Consider the following 21,519-nt stretch of genomic DNA (forward strand, 5'->3'; position numbering starts at 1 on the left):
TGTCTCCCAGGGAGTGAGGAGAGAGAGAGAGAGCGTGTGTCTCCCGCCTCCAAGGAGGAAATACAGGAGTTCCAGAATCCTCAGGAGAAACCCATGCCCACACAGAGGCCTTATTGGCTATATAATGACTGACAGGCTAGACTCCACCCCCACAACCTTGATCCTTAAATTGACACCAATTATGTAACTACCACATTATTACTTTGTTATTTCTGATCTAGCCTCCGGATAGGTCTGTCTGATGCTGAAGGCAGCATTTCGCTGTCTTTCAAGCATCGAAAGGCAGGTTATTTTGAGGACTAGGTGCACCTGGTCCATGCCATTTTCTTTCCATTGGCCTCAAATACATGTGAAAGTTGGACACTGACTAAGGAAGACCAAAGAAGAGGACATGCATTTGAATTATAGTTCTGGTGAAGAATATTGAAAATACTGTAGACTGCCAAAAGAACAAACAAATCTCTTTTGGATCAAGTACAGCCGAATGCTCCCTAGAGGCGAGGATGGCAAGACCCTCGTATGATTTGGGCATGTTGTCAGGAAAGACTAATCCCCGGAGAGCGACAGCGGGCTTGGTAAAAGTAGAGGAACAGCAAAAAAAAAATTTTTTTTAAAAGACCTAACACTGAATGGATGGACACAGTGGCTACAGTGGGATCAAACGGAAGAACCGCTGTGAGGATGGTGTGGACTTGACAGCCCCACACCAGCACCAACAGCCCGCACAGAGTCCTTTCTCTGCGTCACACCACCTTCAAACGCCCGTTTGGGCATCTTTCAAGAGCTTGACATGTGTTCTTAAATGATCTTTGGGATTTGAAAATAAAAATAAGTCTGAAGGGACAAATTCAGGGCCGTATGGTGGATGGGATAGAGGTTTTAGCATAATTCTTAGGACAGAAAGTCAGTGCTCTTCTGGATATGATGCTGCATCCTTATGATAGGAAAATCTTCCTCAGGGCAGCCTTCCTCCTCTTTTCTCGCTAATGCAGGTTTCCATTTTCTTAAAGCTTCTTGGTAATAAGCCCACTGTGACTGTCCTGTGTTCTCTGGGAAAATCTATCAAAATTAGCTCTTTGCACCCCCCCACCCACCCCTACACCCAGTAGTCTCTCTAGCTTTTGGCACTGAGCAGCCTGCCTTGAATTTAACTGGTCCAGCAGATGCCATTAGAAGCCACTGGTTTGATTGATTGTTTCTGAAGCACTCTAATGAGATTAAGACAAATGTGTTACTGAGAAAACTTATCTTCAGCAGCCGTCCACTGCTCACAGAGACACGTTTAAACATGTTTTGTTTGGAATTAACCCGGCCGTGGAAGAGCTCAACCCACGTATCAAAACTTTTCCACTCAACTTCACATTATTAAAATATAGCTTTCCAAAATTGATTTCTAATTTTTATTATAAATAATTAAAATACGAAAAGTGGGGTTTTTACTTCTTTTCTTTCCCTTTTTAAAATTAGGAATGGACAAAACCCTTAATTATATGTTGTTTTTTTTCCAAGTCAAAAGACTAACTACAGTAACATATACAAGAATTTAGTGACTCTGTCTGTATCCTTGGTCTTTTCTCCCCTTTCTCCTTCTAGTACAAGAATCTAAAATTGTTGTAATAAATATTAACATTGTAATTTGTATTGTTTTGTGTGTGTGTTTAGAAGATGAAGTAAAATGTGATGCTAATAACAACAATGAAGAGGAGGAGGGAGAGCAATTCGATTTTGACAGTGGAGATGACATTCCCGAAGCAGATAGACAAGCACCAGCTGACCCTGCGTCTAGTGGCACGGTAGCACAGGAAGACACCGCCGCCACAGGTAACGCCCGCGCGCGCCACCTGGTGCTCACCGGTGCTCAAGCCCTGCGAGTCCCGCTGCTTTAAATGGCTCCCTGCTGTTGAGGCCCAGGGCTGGGGCTGGGGGCGTCGTTCCGTCTGCCTGCTAAGCCAGACCCTGCAGGCCCGGCCCACCAGACATGCCTCGAGGACAACTAGACCTGAAACCCTGGGGCGCTGCTGTTCCACCCCCCCACTCCCACGGGGTTGCCAGGAGTGACTGCCAGTTTGTCAGAGAGGCTGCCAGTTTCCTCCTCACTGCCCTTGCTTGATTCGAGTCTGGAAAGGAAAGATGGATCTCTAAGAGCGAGACACTGATGATTTTTTTTTTTGTGATAGAAGGTTAACATATCACCTATTAATGCCTCCATTTAAATGGTGGCTGAATTTCTATTCGTTCTGTTTCGCTCTCTGAAACTCAAGCGTTTCTGTGGAAATACTGCTCTTAGGCAAAATGGCATAGAGCAGAGATGCAATGACAGTTAATGTATATGGGAAACACATTTGAACGTGCTCACCCCCAATAAACTACCTACTAAGCCGTACCGAATAACACCGAGAATTTCACCAACGCTAATGTACTGTGGTCACAGACAGTTCAAAGCTGCGTTGTGGGTGCTGGTTGCCCTTCCCTAGGAAGGAGCCGGGGTACATGCTCGCTGCTCGGGGCTTTGCACACTGATGGTGTAGCAGCACACTGCAAACCCAACGCTGAACACAGGACTCTCTGCTCTGTTTCCCCACACCTCGTCTTTCAGCTAATGAAAACTGCGACTGATGTAGGGCTATTGTAAAACGCAGCCGTGTAAAGCAAAATATCAATACAGCAGGGGTAACTGTGTTTATATTTTAGAGGGGGGAGGGTCTGTCATTTTCTAATAAAGATAGCCTTATCATTATGTCATTATGATTATCATTCTATCATGATAATCATTATATAAACTATTTCTAAACAGTGCAACTAAAGTGAATTACATACATAGTTAATTTAAATGTTTTCCATCTGAGAACAGCTTTGATGGTATTCCTACAGCCACTGAAGCCACTAGACTAGCTGGACAGGTAGATTAGACTAAAATTACCAGTAGGAGGGACCAACGGTAATTTGTTCATGATGTCAGTATTTACTTTTGGCAGCTTATACTTTGTTTATCTTGTTAGATAAGCAGTCTTAGGCTGTGTACATTTCATCTGCTCACAAAGATTGTATTGATCCCCCTGGTTTCCAGAAGTCTCTCCCTTCCTCAAAGTAACATGCACCAAGGCAAACTCACATGAAGAGCAGCCCACATGTGACCACCTGTAACTGGGAATCTAGGAGTCTTAACACCGGAAGGCGAGTTCAGTTGAAGGTTTCCCCGTTTTTCTTTATTTCCACCGTTAGGATGGTGTGGAAGACGTGCTTTTGAGCATGTGGCTGCTGGTGAACAAAGTCTTCTTTTCTGTCTTTCAGGAAGAGAACATGGACCTGAAAGAGAAGCAATTGTGTCAGTGGAGCCTACTAAACTGATGGTACCACCTAAAGTAAATCCATATTCAGTCATCGACATCACACCATTCCAGGCAGACCAAGCCACAGCTCCAGAGCCAACTGCCGAGGAGGAAACGCTGAGCCCCCACGTGCCCAGTGGGTATGCTGTTCCCGTGCCCTGTGGCTATGCCGTCCCTTCAAGCCTGCCTTTGATACTGCCAGCCTACTCCAGTCCTGTTATCATTCGCACTGTGTCTGTGGATGAAGAAGGTATTGCTTTTGTTGTCATTTGTCTTGCTTTGCCGATGAGAAATGACACATTTGTTGAATAAAATCTACTTTTTCTGTACCCCCCCACCAAATCATTATATACTTGTTTTTGAAGTTGAAAACTGAGTGTGAAATTAATTTTATTCCATGATAGAAGCATAGTCAAGGAAAAACACATGGTTATTATTGGGGAAATTTTGAAATAACATCTTATCCAAACTGTATTTGCCTTATAATCTTAGGGAAGAATTATGGGAACTTTACTCCAGTTCTCTGCCTGCCTTCTCACAAGTATTCATGAAACCTTTATCCATATTTTGGGGATTTATTATGATGTCGAGTTCATGTTGGATGACTAACTGAAAGGTCGGTGGTTCAAACTCATCAGTCACTCCACAGGAGCAAGATGAGGCTGTCCACTCCTGTAAAGATTCAGTAAAACCTTGGGAACCCTATATAGGTTTGCTATAATCACAGTCAACTTAATGTCAATGGGTTTGGGTTTTACTCTAAGTTAGAGCTATTTTTATATTTCTAATATCGTTTTTAGATGTCTAATAATATCTATAATGTAGCCATCAAGAAATCAAACAAGACATTGCACTCGGTAAGTTTGCTATACAAGACCTCTGTAAGGGGCTGATGTTACTTTAACAGCTAAGGTGTGTCTGGCCCAGCCGCAGTATTTTCAACTGCCTGATATGCTTGTGAAAGCGAGACAGTGAATAAAGAGGACCAAAGAAGACTCGATGCATTTGAACTATGATGCTGGAGAAGAATATGGAAAGTGCCTTGGGTGGCCAGAAGGACAAAGACATCTGTTTAGAAAGAAGTCCAGCCAGAATGCTCCTGTGAAGCAAGGATGGTGAGACTTTGTCTCATGTGCTTTGAACCTGTTGTCAAAAGACACCAGTCCCTGGTAAAGGACATCATGCTTGGCAAACTAAAGGGGCAGCAAAAAAAGGGGAAGTCTATAAAGCAGAAGTATTGATAGAGTGGCTGAATCAATGGCTCGAGTCTAAAGAATATTTGGGATGACAGTGCGGGATGGAGCTGTGCTTTTTTCTGTCACACATAGTGTCGCTGTGAGTCAGAACTAATTCAATGGCACCTAACAACAGTGACAACAACAATATCATCTGTTAATCTGCAAACAATAGGTTTCTTGCAATCTAACTATTTTTATTCTTGGGAATTTAGGGGACCAAAAATTGGAAAGAGAGGCGAGAGACATAGAAAGCTGTTAGTCTTGTTGCTTCTGGAAATTTCTAATTGAGGGAGACCAGGAAACTGAATTCTGAACTGATTAAAAATCTATGACTAGAAGTATGGGTCCCTGAGGATCAGAAGTTTGGGGGTGGGGGCTATAAGGGAATGCAGATAGACATTTCTAAAAGAAGCGGAAGCAATTTTGTTTTGTGGTTAAGCTAGCACGAGCTCTCCACTATCACATGCTTCCCAGCAGCGTGAAGGAACCCTTGTGGCACAGTAATGATGCACTGGGCTGCAAACTGCAAGTCACAGTTCGAAACCACCAGCTGCTCTGAGGGAGCAAGGTGAGACTTTCAACTCCTCAAGAGAGTTGCAGTCTTGGACACCCCCAAGGGTCAAACACCGCCTACTCAGTGGTAGTGAGTTTGCATTTTTAATAATAATGCAGTGCGGAGACTGAATGGAAGAGCCAGGAAAGAGCGTGTCATAGCTCCCATTTGGCCCCTCCCCTCGCCTACCTGAGCCTCAACCTACTCATCACTGTAAGATGGGTGTCGGTTGTATAGTAGATTCTTTCCCTTCTACTTAGTGAAAATGGAATCAAGTTATACCTTAGGACAGCCGTTCTCCACCATGTGTGCGTCATGACCCCTTTGGGGGGGGTCGAACGACCCTTTCACAGGAGTTGCCCGATTCATAACAGTAGCAAAATAAAAGTTATGGAGTAGCAATGAAAATAATTTTATGGTATGGGGGGGTCACCACAACATGAGGAACTGTAATAAAGGGTCGCGGCATTAGGAAGGTTGAGAACCACTGCCTTCGGATGACTTAGTTTCAAAAACCTATTCTCTTTTATTTCTAAAACTTGGTAAATTATGTAAGTCTCTGGATGGCACAGATATTTAAATATTCTGCATTTAACTGATGGGCTGGTGGCTGGAGTCCACTGAGAGACACTGTAGGGAAAAGGTCTAGCAGTCTACTTCTACGAAATTAGTCATTAAAAGCAACTCTGTCCTGACATGCATGGGGTCACCATGAGTTGGATTCCACTTAAACCATTCCTATTGTTGAGACTTGAACTCTGCAGGCAGACACCTCCCAGCACCGTTGCCCACTACCATCAAGAGGATTCCGATTCCTTGAGACCCTACTTAGGGTTCCCATGGCTATAAATCTTGACGGGGACAGGTAGCATCTCTCTCCCAAGGAGCAGTTGGTGGGTTTGAACCACATTCCTTGCTGTTAGTCCAGTGTTTATAGTTTGTCCAGCTTGCAGTTCATCCAGAACCACCAAGGCTTCGAGCGTGGTAGTTACATAATGTGGTCTCAGTTTGAGAGAATTATGAGTGAAGGGATGGAGTCTGGCCTGTCAATCAAGATATAACCAATGAGGTCACTGTGTGGACATGGGTCTTTTCCTGAGAATTCCGGGAACTCCTGTATTTTCCTCCTTGGAGGCGGGAGACACTTCTCTCTCTGCTCACTCCCTGAGAGACCCTCTATTGACAATACACATGACACTACACCCTGGGGACTGGAGAAGCCACATGGACCTACCCTGATAAAACCAGACCTCTGGAGCCAGAGAAACCACGTAGATTCCTGCCAGCGCTGAGATACTTACAATACCCCTGGATCCACAAGATTTCCAACATACTAACCTGTGATCCTCCTGTGTTTAGCATCATTGCATGTATTTCATAAGTCTGAAAAAGACTTTATAGATTGGTATCAGACATATATGCTAATATTGGACTTATGGACTTGGTCTGGACTGGGCTGGGATGTTTACTCAATATTCAGTTGCTCTTGTATATAAACTTCTTTCTTATATACATATGCGTATTTATGAATTTGTTTCTCTAGTCTACCCAGACTAACACACTTAGCATCAACTTGATAGGTCTTGTCTATAGCAAAGCCTGTGAGTACATATTAAGTGAGAATACAAAATTACTCTTCTCTTTGCCAAATAAAAAATTTTTATATTAAGAACAGACCCAGAAAGGTAACTAGGCTTAATTTTCCTTTTCTCTCCTAAATATATTAATACATTATCTTTCCCAGGAAACAGTGGGCGGAATTTCCTGGGAATAGGTGATGTTTTTTCATGGATCACAATCATGAAAATTTCAATTCAGCATTATTTCCTTCTAGTTAATAAGAAAGGAGGGAAAAAATCCTTCCAGTAAATTGTGATTTTTGTCTTGTGAGGATTTTTAGCGTCCATGTTTTCTGGTTATAATTGGCAGCAATGCTCAACTTTTACCATCCCCATAGTATTGTTCTTATTCTGTAGTTATAAAGAGCCAGAACAGTCTAAAATTAATGAAGTATGGCTTGTGGTAATTCTGTGCTTAAGAAAAATATATTTACTTTTATGGAAATGACTTCATTTCAAATAAGTTAACATGATTTAAAGTTATATTTTAAAAAAATTAACTCACCCACTTTTTACAGGAATAGAAAGCCCGTCTCTCTCAGGAGTGACTGGTGGTTTCAAACTGCTGATCGTTTGGATTGTAGCCCAATGCTACCATTAAGAAAACTATATTGTAATAACATTACTGTGAGATCCAGAATCCAGGAACATAGTGTCTACGGTTTTTATTTTGTTTTGTTTTTCCTAAAGAGAAATGAGTACACCTAGCTCTCTCCTGGGCTGATATTTATAAAACAAGGATTTTGGCATTAGGCCAAGTTTCGAGTTCTGGATCTGCTGCTTCCTACCTAGATAGCATTGTGCAGTTTCTTATTTTCATGACACCTGTGTTATCTTCAGCTTGAGATGGGAAAAGCTTGTGGGAGAAATTCCTAATGAGTAAGCTCACCCTATTCTTACCTTTCCTTTCATACGGCTTCTGTGTTGGCATTTGGTGAGTGTTATTCGGACACAGAAGAATTTCCTGTGGAAATGGGCTAACTGGGGGCAACACGAGTCATGCATTTAGGGATAGAAAGGGGGAACCAATCATAAGGATCTACATATAACCCCCTGGGGGACGGACAAGAGCAAAGTGTATGAAGGGAGATATCGGACAATGTAAGATGTACAAAATAATAACTTATAAACTATCAAGGGTTCGTGGGGCTGGGATGGAGAGGGATGGGAAAATGAGGAGCTGATACCAAGGGCTCAAGTAGAAAGCAAATGTTTTGAGAATGACGATGGCAACAAATGTACAAATGTGCTTGACACAATGGATGTATGTATGAATTATGATGAGTTGTATGAGCCCCCAATAAAATGATTTTAAAAAAAAATAGCTACAACAACAAAAAGAAAACTGTTTTACAAACCTATCTATGCTCCTAAGTCACACTGCAGGGAAATACAATCCACTGTGTGTGTTTTGTGTGTTGCTGACCCACATTTCCCACCTTCATCAACTTTGTGGCATATTTTGTCATTTGTTGGTGGTCATTTAGCTATTCCATGTATGGTTGGAAAAACAGTTTCTAAAAGTGGGGGGATTTGACTTTAAGCCCTGGCACTACCTTTGGTATGTCATGTGATGTGACTTTTTCCGGAACCTAACACTGATCTCTTGGTAAGCCAAACACTGTACAAAAAAAGCACCAAATAGACTTGGCATGCATGGAGAGAGAGAGAGAGAGAGAGAGAGAGAGAGAGAGAGAGAGAGAGAGAGAGAGAGAGAGAGAGAGAGAGAGAGAGAGAGAGAGAGAACGAACAACGCAAGCTTGCTTGTCAGATACCACAGACTTTACCATTTCTTCTTTAGATGTTTTTTGAAGTTTCCATATAGACATATTTTTAATGAAATCACAATTGTAAACTTTCCATGAAAACCTGTGTTGTAGGAGAGAACTCTGTTTTGAAGTCTAACTTCATTTGTTTGGTATTTTGTGTGTTTTCTTTCTGCCTTTTTAAATAAAAATTTTTGGATATTACCTTTTAGTATAACACAATTTTGAATGAATTTTATTGAAAGGCAAAACATTTTTAGTAAACCACTTAATGAACTTTATGTGAATATAGCTCTATTGTTGATAAGAAAAGAAAATATGAAATCTCTTTAAAGATAGAATCAACTTCACAAGGCTTTTTGTCAAGATTTGGAACCAATAGAAGCTCTTTTGTTGTTTTCTTTCCTAGCAGAAGCACAGGAAGGAGTAGAGGAGAGTCAGTTTAATTCTTTGAGTTCTGAGGATCCCACAAACAGGTATTTTCATTAATTTTACAAATATATTTCGAATTTATGCCCTTTTTTCTTGGAATGATTCTGATGTGCCGTCCATATTTTAAGTCATCAGTTTTTTACCTTTCCTCAAGTGATGTTAACTGTTTCCTCTCTTAGAAATATTTTTGTATTATAAGGTTAACATATTAGTTTTTCTCAGAAGGCTATTGTTTGAAGCCATTTACATTTTAAATGTGCTGATTTCAATACATCTGAAAATATTTAGAATTCAGTCTGAATTTACTGAATTTTCAGGTGCCACTGTCTTGGCCTAGCCCACCCGTCTGCTCTGTTTCTTTGTCTTTCTGTTTTTTATATACCCTGTCTTCCAGTCCGGTGTTCTTCTTCTGAACATCAAAAGTCTCCTAAACATTATCATCGTTCTGTGTAGAAAAAGAAAAGTAAGGACCGAGTGTCCCCTCTTGGAGATGCACATTGTGTCTGCGAGCGTAAGGATTCTCAGAACCCCGTGTGGTGGGGGGAGGTTTGGTTTTGTTTAATATAGGATTTTCTTTCATGTTTTTTACTGTTCCTTTCCTATTTGAAATGCCCAGGAATCTCATACAATCAACAAACGACTATTTATCCTTCAAAATCCAGTTTCAATACCTCTTTTTTCATAAAGTTTTTCTTTTGTGTTTCCAGCGCTGAATTGTAATTCGTTGCACTGTGTTATCATCGCTCTCTTTTCTGTGTCACTTTTCCCTAATGAACTCCTCATGGACAAAATACGGTTTTATTAAATCTCACAGTGTTTACCACTGAGCATGACAATATGCTTGGTGTATGGTTGGTATTGGTTATTTATTTTTATGTGTTTTTCACTTGCCAAATATTTATTGTCTCCCACATACAAGGGACCCAAAAGCGAATAGTAAATAAAACCGGCCACAATGCCACCATTCATCTCACAGTTCCAGTGGGACAGAGGGATATTAATTAAACTATCTCACTAATAAACGGACAAGTCACATTCCAGAGTGATTTCTCCATAAGAAAGGAATGCGGCTCTGGGACCCCCTGACAGAGAGGCCGGCCCGGACAGAGAGGTCAAATGGTGTCACAGGTTCTCAGGAGATTATTGCACACATTTCCCTGGAACAGCCATCTAGTTCATTATCCTCTTTCTTCCCACTCCCCTCAGCCAACATTTCCTTCCCCCGAGCCCACCCGTTGTCAGGGCCTCTTCCGACACTGCGACTGTGCTTGCCTGCTCAGTGGCTTTGCTGCTGTCCGTGTTCCTAGCTAGATCATCATCTCCTGATCTCTCACAACTGGTATTTCAAATTCCAGTTCATAGTCTCCCTCCCCTGTGAAGTCTTCGGCCTCTATCTCTCTTCGCCCTCTGCAAGGAGGAGGATTCTTTGGAGCGTGTGCCCCCGACCCCGCCCTCTGCGCAGCCTCGGGGAAGCACTTGGGGAGCAGGGGGTGTAGGTTTGCCGTGACACCACTCCTGGGGCTGAGGGTTTGGGGGACTCTGATCGCGAAGGAAAAGCAGGCCTTACTTAGAATTTCCTACCCAATTGAAGTACGGAATTCCTGGGGCAAGTCACAAAGCATTGCTGCTATTAGATGGTCCAGTCCACACATGCACAGGTGTATTCCAAACAACCCGGACTTTAGCCCCGCTCTCTGGCTGTTGGGTGGCTGCAACAGCGTTTCTCTGTAGTACCCTGTTTCCGTCTGGTTAGGGTGCCTGGGGAAAAAGTCCCGTGAACCCCGTGGGTTCCCAGGGGAATCTGCTTGGCGAGTTTAATGGAAGGCAGAGAGGTCAGTTCAGAAGGTTCTAGCGATTGATTGGGGGGAGTGCAAAGGCGTAATCTTGATGGATTTGTCAAAGAACACAGGGAAACTGCCTTGAGGAGACAAAGACCAGATTTGCCCCCTTCACAATGTGGGTTCTTTGAGGATGGCAAAGGCTGCCTGGCAGCTTTTGGGGGAATGGTTTCCCCATCCGCCCTACCCACTTGAACGTGTCGTGCCTTCACGCTTCGTTGCGTTCCTGAAACTCAGAACGTTTATGAAGACGTGAGGCTGCTATTTTGACGTGCGGAATTCTCCAGGGAGACCTAGATGGCGGATGTTTCAAGGCGCAATTGTGTCTCATGTAGGCAGTTTCGTTTACTAAAGGCTTCCAGGATTACGTTTGTTTTTACTTCCCAGTATGTTTTGGAGCACTCAGCCGAGTCTCCATGCTGTGACATCCGAGAGAGTGAGTGGCGGGCTGTTGGGGCTCCGTTGCTGTCTGGTCGGTTGGTTCCGATGCACATGGAGCCACTAGGCTTCACAGATTTCCCATCTTTATGGAATCTTCGTCTTCCCCTCCTGGAGCTATTATTGGTGGCTTTGAACCACTACCCTTGCAATTTACCACCCATGGCTTATCCCACAGCAGCACTGGGGTCCTGTTATTTTTCAGTAAGGTGAAACTTAGCGTGAAAAATAGATGTATTGAAAGAGAACATGATTGAATCTTTACCCCATCTACCCTACACCCTTGTTTCATTTCTTTCTAGTATAATTTGAAACCGAAAAAGCATAAGAATATTTCTTTACATGGTAAATTATTCAACTAAATACAGGGAGGCTATCTTAATTTTCAGACCACTCTACAACATAGCAATTATGTGGCCTGTCTTCCAGTATTTAAAGCATAGGTTCCCAAACTTATTTGGTTTACTGCCTCCTTTTTAGAAAAAAAAAAAATTACTCAGCTCTCCCTGTTAATTAAAAACATTTAAACACTCCTAATGGCCAACAAACGATCCTTGAACTAACTACAAGCTTTTCTTTTTTGTTGTGTTTTGTTTCGTTCTTTGTCAGTGGTTTTTTGTTGCTGTTTTGTTGTCTGGTTGTATACTGTTGCTTTGTTTTCCTCTGTCTTGTTTTTGTGCATGTTATTAATCTCCACAGGTCTGTCTAAATAAGACAGGCTGAATGAACTATCTGGAGGAAAAACAATGGGATCGACAGTTCCAGGGGGACTTGGGATAGGGGGAGGTGGGGTGGGGGGGGGGCGTAAGGAAGTGGTGTTAACAACCCATGGACAAGGGAACAACATGGGATCCAAAATGGTGGTGAGGGGGGAGTGGCAGGCCTGGTAGGGAATGATCAAGGGTAAGGTTACGTAAAGAAGAGGTACAGCTGTAACCCAGGTGGGCACGGAGCATGATAGTGGGGCAGGAGGAAAGTCAAGGGAAATAAAGGAAAGAGCTAGGAGGCAAAGGGCATTTATAGAGGTCTAGACAAAGACATGTACATGCATATATATATATATATATATAGATATATATATAGAAATAGATCTATGTGTCTATATTTATAGGTTTAGTATTAAGGTGGCGGAAGGACCTTGGGCCTCTACTCAAGCACTCCCTCAACGCATGAATACATTCTTCTATTAAATTAGCACTCTATGATGCTCACCCTCCCGACACAACTGCTGAAGCCAAAGCAGGTGAACAAATAAATGTGGCGAAGAAAGCTGATGGTGCCCAGCTATCAAAAGAGATAGTGTCTGAGGTCTTAAAGCCTTGAAGGTGAACAAGCAACCATCTAGTTCAGAAGCAACAAAGCCCACATGGAAGAAGCACACCAGCCTGTGCGATCACGAGCTGCCAAAGGGATCAGGTATAAGGCATTATCAAAAAAAAAAAAAAAATCTTACCATAGTGAATGAAGGGGGAAGTGCATAGTGGAGACCCAAAGCCCATTTGTTGGCCACTGGAGACCCCCCTCAGAGAGGGGTCTAGGGGAGGAGATGAGTCAGTCAGGGTGCGGTGTAGTACCGATGAAGAACATAGCTTTCCCCCAGATCCTGCATGCTTCCTCCCCCCCAACTACCATGATCCGAATTCTACCTTGCAAGACTGGATAGAGCAGAGGTTGTACACGGGTGCATATAGGAGCTGGAGGCACAGGGAATCCAGGGTGGATGATACCTTCAGGACCAAGGGTGTGAGGGGCGATACTGGGAGAGTGGAGGGTGAGTGGGTTGGAAAGGGGGAACCAATTACAAGGATCTACATGTGACCTCCTCCCTGGGGGACGGACAACAGAGAAGGGGGTGAAGGGAGACACCGGATAGGGCAAGATATGACAAAATAATCCATAAATTATCAAGGGCTCATGAGAGAGGGGGGAGCAGGGAGGGAGGGGGGAGCGGGGAAGGAGGGGGGAAAAAGAGGACCTGATGCAAAGGGCTTAAGTGGAGAGCAAATGCTTTGAAAATGATTAGGGCAAAGAATGTACAAATGTGCTTTATACAATTGATGTATGTATATGTATGGATTGTGATAAGAGCTGTATGAGTCCCTAAAAAATGTTTTAAAAAACAAACATTTATGCTATAAACCATCATCCAGGATAAAGCGCTTTAGGTAATTCCAGCACCTCCGGAGGGTAGCATCACCCTCTTTAGAAAACACTGACTTAAAGTCTTTTTTATGTAGAAACTGCCAAGACTTTTGTACTTTTTCCTCTGTATTGCCATTTTGCAAGTGTTTCGTTACTCATTAAAAGGCGTAGCCAAAAAAGGAAATGATGACAGAGATGGTTTATTGCCAGGAGGTTCATTGTTCCTATCAGTTACTCTGTAGCTGGAACATTGTATTACAAGAAACTTGTACATTAATGATTATTTTTCTCCCATGTAGAAATAATTCAGGACTCACCTTATCTCTGGATGCTTGCTTTATTTTTAATTTCTTTTCCTTTCTGCTAAGTGTATGTGTATACCTTGCTCTCAGTATATACCTTGCCTCGTGTTCAGAGGGTTCCACCTATTGAATTCATGTTTTACTGTAGGAGCCCTGGGGGACTAGTGGTTAAGCACTGATGTCTAACTGAAAGGTCGGTGGTTAGAACCTGCCAAACTCTCTCTCCTTGGGAGGAAGAATGTGGTAGGCCATTTACATACAAATCTCACCCTTTGCTACATTGCTTTCTGGAATTACTTGCGAGTCAGATCCACTCAATGGCAGTGGGGTTGAGTTCTACATTCATATTATCAAGAGCTGTGATTTTCAGAGAGATGGACCTTAGAAAATACTTGTTGAGTGAATCTGATCTTGCCATGCTTCTGAAGAAAACATGCCAATAACAGAGTACAAAATCCCCATGCTTCGCCCCCCACCCCAGACCATTGCATTGTGAACACACTGCCAGTTGGTAATGACCATTTTTATTTATTTGGTTTTTGTTTTGCTTTTTTCTCCCACTTTCTTGTTACTAGAATACAAAAAGACCTGTATCTTACTCATATGTTTCCAAATTCAGCATCATGTGTGGCACAAAATAACCCAAAGCTCAGTGCCATGAAGGCGATTCTGACTCACCGCGACCCTGTTAAACAGCAGAAACACCTCTTCAGGTGGACAAGACTGTACATCTTTATAAAAACAGAAAGCCTCATCTTACTCCCGAGAAGAAGCTGCTGGGTTAGAACTGCTGATCTTGCAATTAGTGGCCTGGTCCATAACCCACTCCACCACCAGGTTCCATGTGGTACAAAATAGGCCCTCTAAAAGGTCTGATTAAATACTGGACAAAAATTTGGGCTTTTGTAAGCAAGAGCTAAAATTTCTTTCATATTCCTGTCATGTGGTTCACATATGGTGGTTTTATCTAAAGCACTTATATTATAAATAGTTATTAATGAGAATTAGAATTTTGAGTTTTTACAAGAACATGAAAAAGTATACAAATTGTAGGCATAGCAACACATGTGAAAGTCAGTGAAAAGCTATTGCTTATTGTTTATTCCAAATAAAGTATGTTTTAACATGTTAGTGGATGACGGAAGACCAGTTCTCTTAGTAATACACCTGTCTTCAAACATTTTCCTTTTTACAAATCTGATCCAGAGAGCGGCTTCCCAGGGGATCTGCTTGGCTAGTCCCCTTCAACCAGAGAGGTCAGCCCTGTTGGCGGTGTCAGCTGTTCGGGGAGGGTTCTGAAATGATTTTCTCAGAGGACGAAGGACAAATGTGGAAGCTTCTTTGGAAGAAGTTTTAAGAAAATGGAGAGAAAACAGCCAGGGAGGTTTTCTGAGGAAGTTTTCCCATCACCACAGTGCATTTGCTGATCTTCAGATGTAACAAGGGCTCGTCTCAGAATTTCATTGGGCATCTGTTCCCCATTCGCTGTATGGCCCTGATTTTCTCCTTCAGACTTTTTTTTGTTCCCAAACCTCAATGTCAGAGTGCAGAATTCTTCCAGGAAGGATTAGAAAGATGGAAAGTCTATCTTCATAGGTGTGTGGACCTAGATGGAAAACATTGAGAAACAATCAATTCATATTTTTGTTTAATAAAGGTTCCCATGTAGTCATGTTTTTTTATGTACCTCCATATATACACTAATACCTGTGACCAATGGAACCCTGGCTAAGGCAGAAACCTGTCATAGAAGGAAACTTGGAACTAGAATGAGATAGGACTCTTATTTAATGAGTGATAGTATTCCCTCTGTCAAAGGCAAAAAAGAATCTCAAATAATTGATGCAGTACCATCAAGCTCCATCTCTCAGAGTTTCACTGTACCTCGGAGGGCACTCAACAACCCAATGATTGGAATGCCTGTCACTATTCTGACTTTATCCTTTGTTTTCCTTAAGTGAAGATCCAGTCAACAAAGAAGGCAGCGCCCTGGCCCGATGGGTTGCAGATCCTGCCAATACAGCCTGGATGGAGAGTAAGTACCACTGAGCAGGAGTGCTGATGGACCACCACCTGAATCCTCGTCCAGCTCACTACAAACATTTGCCAACAGAGTGATGCTGTGTCTTTTCTTCACATGGTGTCATTAGTCTCATGTACTGCAGCACATCTGAAACTTTTAAAAACATAGTTATTTACTTAGAATGTTACCAGAACCTAGATCTGGACGTGTTTTCTAAGGGCTCCATGAACCTATTACTTCATTTCAAATTACCTTAGCTCTATCCATCTAACTGCGCCTCTCTTCCTGATTGCTTCCGTCTAGTGTACTACAGTTTTGAGTAATCATACTTTGATTTCCATCTCACAATCAGGGAGTCATTACTGAGACATTAACAAAGTATTTTTTCATGTTTTTCTTCCATGAGATGCTTTTTCATGGTACCATTTTTGAAGGGGAAGGATGTGGTTGGTTAAGGCAACCCACTGACCTGGTTGTATACCAGGCTAAACATATTTTTTAATCAGATTTAATTTTTAAAGGAAAAGTAAAGATCTCTTTTCTAATTACCCCTTTTATTATCTACTGACTCAATAATCTATGTGTAATTACATGATTGACTTACAAGGTAGAGCCCTCTTAGCTCTCTGCTATTTGTTAAATTATCTCCTGGAATGGTTCATTATGATTTTAATTATGACATTGTCAAAACAAAGAACTGAGGATAATTAGCTGATTCTGCTAAGGGGCTATTACATCAGGATCATTACAGGATTAAATTACTGGCTTGTTATTCTCTAGCAGTTCTGTTTCTAGAGCAAAACTTGTGTAAATTTCTTCCATTGCTCACTTTTATTATACAGATGACAGGCAATTAGAATAACTATATGTAAATCCTGCAAATTTAACCATCTTAACAACATCATCTAATAGCGGTAGAATCAGTATGGTTACAGCTAATAAGAGTTGTTAAAATTTAAGCAGAGCTGTGACATGGGAGCTGAACAGCAGAAAGAGAGTATGGGGTTGTTCTTGAATGTGCGTGATTTCCCTGTGGCTGTGCTGGTTGATGTCCTGCGATGTTCGGTTTTATTTATCTCATTTTCCTCCATTGGTTGTTCAATAGTGGCTTGCTTTTGTGGTTTCTAGTAATAGCTCATTGTAGTTTGGGGATTCTCCAGTAAATGAATAACACCAGTAAATGAATACTTTGGAAAGGTAATTTAAAAGACCTTTTAAAGAAACTTATTTCCCCAAACATATTTTCACAAATATTTAAATAAGAATTCCGATTTTCTTACTATGCTCTTATATAATTTTCTTATACAATGCATGCTAAAAGTTTTTTTTCATGGAAATCCCCCTCCCTGCTGTTATTTATTTATTTAAGGAAACCTGTTCTAATTTCACGTGACACTAATATCCCACATCATATGGTTGAAGAGGTTTTGCCCTAAGATGTTAACATGTTCTGTGTGCATGTGGCCCCTCTCCTATCTTGTGGTTTAAAGGCTCACTGCACTTTGGAGACTTCCATTTGTATGACCTCAGCTGAGCTCTCCCACCTTCTCTGAAATTCTGGGCAGCATCTTTGCATTGTGGACTTCCTTGAATGCACTAGAGAACAAATTTCGCTGAAAAAGCAGGAAAAGTTACATTTCGGTGATATTTTCAAGTTGGCCAAATTAGAGTGATATTCCCCAAGCCCCCAAACAAATATTCTGCCCTAGAAAATGATGTTTGTTTTGGTAAGGCACCCTGAGTGATAGTGATATGCTGTTGTCTTTTAAATGTCCAAGTGAACAGATTGAGTTTGGCCAAGATTTGACCTTTTCTCCCCATTTCTTCCAGATCCAGAAGAAGCGATTTATGATGATGTTCCAAGAGAAACTTCAGACTCAGAACCAGGTTTGATTTTATCCCTAATTGAGTTTTAGAAGATTCCATGTGGTTGTTTTCCCATGCTGCTATTTTAAAAAAGACTTTTTGAATGCATACATAATCAGTAGATCCATAGCCTATACATTTTAGTATATTTATGTTTTATTTATTTATATATCACTATAGTGACTCACTGACTCATTTATAAGCTATAGTAGAATATTGGTGTGTAGACACACATATGACTATTTATTTTTGTACTATTGGAAATGAGAAGAAAAGGTGCTCATACTGAAAAATTTTAGCATTAGGATCATGTTTCGTGTTCTGATTTTGAGTAAGCCATTTAACCTCATGAGCTGTAGTTTCTATAGCTAAAAAACGAAGAATAATAATCAGTTAGCTACATATTAATTAATATATCCTGGAAACTCTGCAGTAAAAACACCATGGGGCTCATATCTGACCTCCTCTGGGTCCCTGTTGCCGGGAAATAAGTGTCAGACATTCTTCCTTGTTTACCTATTCTGACAACAACTGTTCCTCACACCGCACTCTGTTTCTAAGCTGGGCTCAATATTTCAACCCAATAGCCACACAGAACTCACAGACAAGACTTAAAGCTATGGGAGTTTATTAGGGAAGTTAATAGATTACAAGTCAGAATCAGTCAACAGTAAGGATACGATCATTGGTCCATAGCAACACCTCTCCTCAGCCAGCAACCAAGTCTCCTTCTGGTCCTCGCATAGCCTCTCAGCCACATGGTCTCTCGACCTCGGCTTCTCTGGACCAGGAACCGGTCACTCTGTCTCATAGTCGTTCTGTCTCATAGTCCCATCGTCTCAACACTGCCCCTCTTGCCTTGGCCCATAGTCTCCATGCCACAGTCTCTGGTGCCTTTGGGCTCAATCTCTGCCACTTCAGACAGACCTAGAAAGTGCTGGTTTGATGGCCCTGGGCTTTCCCTCCTGCTACCCCAATGATGATTCAGCCTTATGACTGAGGGCTGGGGCAGTGAGGGGGTAGAAGGGATGTGGGTGATGGTGGAGATAGTAACAAAAGTGTTCAATCCACTTGATTGATGTTACACATACCATATTTGCATAGTCCCACCCCATCATTTGGTGGGAGTTAGAAGGACTTGGGTAGAAGAACCATATTGAGGAATTTCACTCCACACTCTTGTGCAAGTATATAGGAATGTGGGATGGAATATAAGATATTTTAATATAATGCTGTAAATGAAGAGGCGAATAGAAATCACAAAATGGTGTTAGTAAGCTAATGTTTCCATGATCTGTGTTGCAGGTAATGTGGAGGGTAGTCAATCTCAGTAACTTAGGAGATGGAGTATTTGATGCCCAATTATTAGGAGTGGGAGACAGTGACTTAGTATCACACTGGGTATGGAACTGGGCCTGAGGACACCCCAGAATACAGAAAGGACCTTCAAATAGTTGTTTCTTTAATGAAAGGAGAGACTAAAAACAATGTACCCACTGGCTAAACAGTTACAGCTGAGGAGAAATCTAGTAAACTTGAAGGTAAGTGTCAGGAAATGACCCCAATGAAATACAGGGTTAAAGATAGGGAAACCTAAACTATAAATGTAAAGGAAAAAAGTGCGGAAAATAATTATAAGATAAGAAGTTCCAATGTTTATCTAATGGTACAACGATAACATCTACAATGGAAAGGACTCACCCACTTGAAATTCTGTTTTTCAGAAACATTTGTCTTTGCTTGTTTCTTTACTGGTGTGCGAAGTCAAGTCTGTATTTTCTGGTTACCAGTGTAATAATAAAAATGCATTATTTATCTCCTAAAACAGAACAAAAGTCAGTCCATTAGAAAGTAAGAAAATATAAAATAAGAAATAATGGAAAAGAATATGAAATAAGATGCAAAACTAAGTCCAAATGTATTGAAACTTATCATCCAAAATCAAACCTATTGTCATTGAGTCAATTCTGATGCACTGTTACCTTGGATGAAGTCTGAGACTACATATGCATCTTCATTGGCGCCAAGAACTTGGTTCTTTCCTTCAGAGCACTGGTGGGTTTTAACCGTTCACCCAGTCATTGGTAGCCAAAGGCTTTATACTCAGAGTAAACATAATTTGGATCAAGCTTGCCAACAAACATTCTCAGAGTGGAAAAGCATGGCCAAGTTATTCCTAGGCTTTGGTAAGACATATATAAACATTTAAAAAGAAATAAAAATTTTAAGGGAAAGAATAGAAAAAGAAATTTAAGGTCAGTTCTAACCAAAGGGGCTATTAGGATTTCTTAAAATGCTGTTGTGTCTAGGGACAAGATTTCAACCAAGAAAATAATAAGCCATTCTTTCTGTTGGCCAGCCAGAGCGACTGAGTTTAGTTGATACTGTTAGAAACCATAAATCTGTGGGTGTAGAAATTGAAGACAACAAACAGTTCACTAACTCACCAATGTTTAACATGACACCTCCGAGTTCCTAGATCTGCTGATGGGGTTAATATCAGAATATTGAGTGCCTTTCTAACAAGCATTCACAAGCATTTATTTTCTATATTCTGATAGTCTGAGTATTCAAAAATTGCAGTTAAAAGTATTTCTGTATGACTAAAGTAGTTAGACACAGAGTCACTCTATCAAGAAGGACTAGTCAGCATGTAACCATTTCTAGAGGTAGCCTAAGATCCACAACCAATGGTACTGCAGGAAGAAGTCCAAGCTGCACTGAAGGCAGTAGCCAAAAACAAGGAATTGATGGAATGCCAATGGAAATGTTTCCACACACTCGCGGTTACAGCAGTGCATTGACAGGAAGCTGCTAGAAATTGAGGCTGGATTCAGAAGAGGCCATGGAATCAGGAGTGTCAGTCCGGATGTTACGTGGATCTTGGCTGAAAGCAGAGAAGACCAGAACGATGTTGACTGTGTCTGTGTGCGCACGCGCAGTGCCAAGGCTTTCTTCTGTGTGGACTGTAACAAACTATTTCTTATAGAAAAACATATTTCCTTCTCAAACTTTAAGGTGTTTGAACACGAATTTGGAATGACAACTGAGGTGTCCCTCTATTAATATGTACTTAACTAGGATTTTAAGTTTTTTTTTATTATGGTGAACACAAAGGTGCACGTAGGATAAGTTCAGTAGAGACTAATATGAATAAAACTTTTAGGGAATGAAAATATCTTTTTCATCTTGTTTTGTACTTTAAATGATCACTTAACCATATGAAACTATTTAAATAGAAACTCCAACTGAAATAAAGAGCCGGTTGGTGGTTGTCTTGTGTTTAGCTGAGCCGAGTCAGGGAGGGCCCAGAGGGTTTGGAGTGGGGACAATGGGGGCATGGTAAATTTTACTAAAACAGAAGCTTTTTCTGATTTTTTTTGCCGCTGAGTGGGTTTGAACTGCCAACCTTGAGGTTAACAGCTGATCGCAAACCACTCACATTCTACAAATTCCTCTCCTTATGGGGGTGTATTTAATGAATGTGAAAATGATAGAGACACTGATATTCTGAGAAGGGGCCCTGGTGACACAGTGGTTGGACCCCTGGCCTCTAAGCAAAGGCTCAGCAGTGTGAACCCATTAGCCACTCCACCAGAGGAAATGCCTGGTGGTGTGCTCCCTTACAGAGTACAGCCGCGGAAACCCTGTGGGGGAAGGTCTGTGCTGTCCGGTGCACTTACTGTGAGCTGGAGTTGATTCCACGTCACATAATCACACAAGTGGCACATACCGTATTCTGGGAGTTTGAAGAATGGTGTTTTCATTCTCTGAAAGGCTTATTGCCATTACCCTGCTTTGAAAATAGAAAGCCCGTATGTATTTTCATGTTCTGCTGTATATTTTTATAGTAATCAGGGTTTACCACACAAGAAGGGAGCCTGGTAGTGTGGTGATTTTTTGTTGGACGGCTAACTGCAAGATCAGCAGTTCAGAACCAGTAGCCGATTCTCAAGAGAAAAACAAAGAGGCC

At 41.5% G+C, this 21,519-nt stretch overlaps 1 protein-coding gene across 7 annotated transcripts in view; it reads left to right on the forward strand.

The window, feature by feature from the left end:
- ARHGEF10 (Rho guanine nucleotide exchange factor 10) overlaps nt 1-21,519 on the forward strand; it is a 202,501-nt gene that overhangs the window by 65,876 nt on the left and 115,106 nt on the right. For 5 of the 7 annotated variants that reach the window (XM_075556420.1, XM_075556416.1, XM_075556422.1 and 2 more), the window contains exons 3-7: nt 1,663-1,821; nt 3,292-3,579; nt 8,915-8,981; nt 15,616-15,692; nt 17,511-17,567. In XM_075556420.1, coding sequence (XP_075412535.1) covers nt 1,663-1,821; nt 3,292-3,579; nt 8,915-8,981; nt 15,616-15,692; nt 17,511-17,567 — 648 coding nt within the window. The remainder of the gene's footprint in view (nt 1-1,662; nt 1,822-3,291; nt 3,580-8,914; nt 8,982-15,615; nt 15,693-17,510; nt 17,568-21,519) is intronic. The other 2 variants (XM_075556415.1, XM_075556418.1) reach the window with 1 other exon arrangement.

Source organism: Tenrec ecaudatus, chromosome 8, assembly GCF_050624435.1.
Source record: "Tenrec ecaudatus isolate mTenEca1 chromosome 8, mTenEca1.hap1, whole genome shotgun sequence".
NCBI lineage: Eukaryota > Metazoa > Chordata > Mammalia > Afrosoricida > Tenrecidae > Tenrec > Tenrec ecaudatus.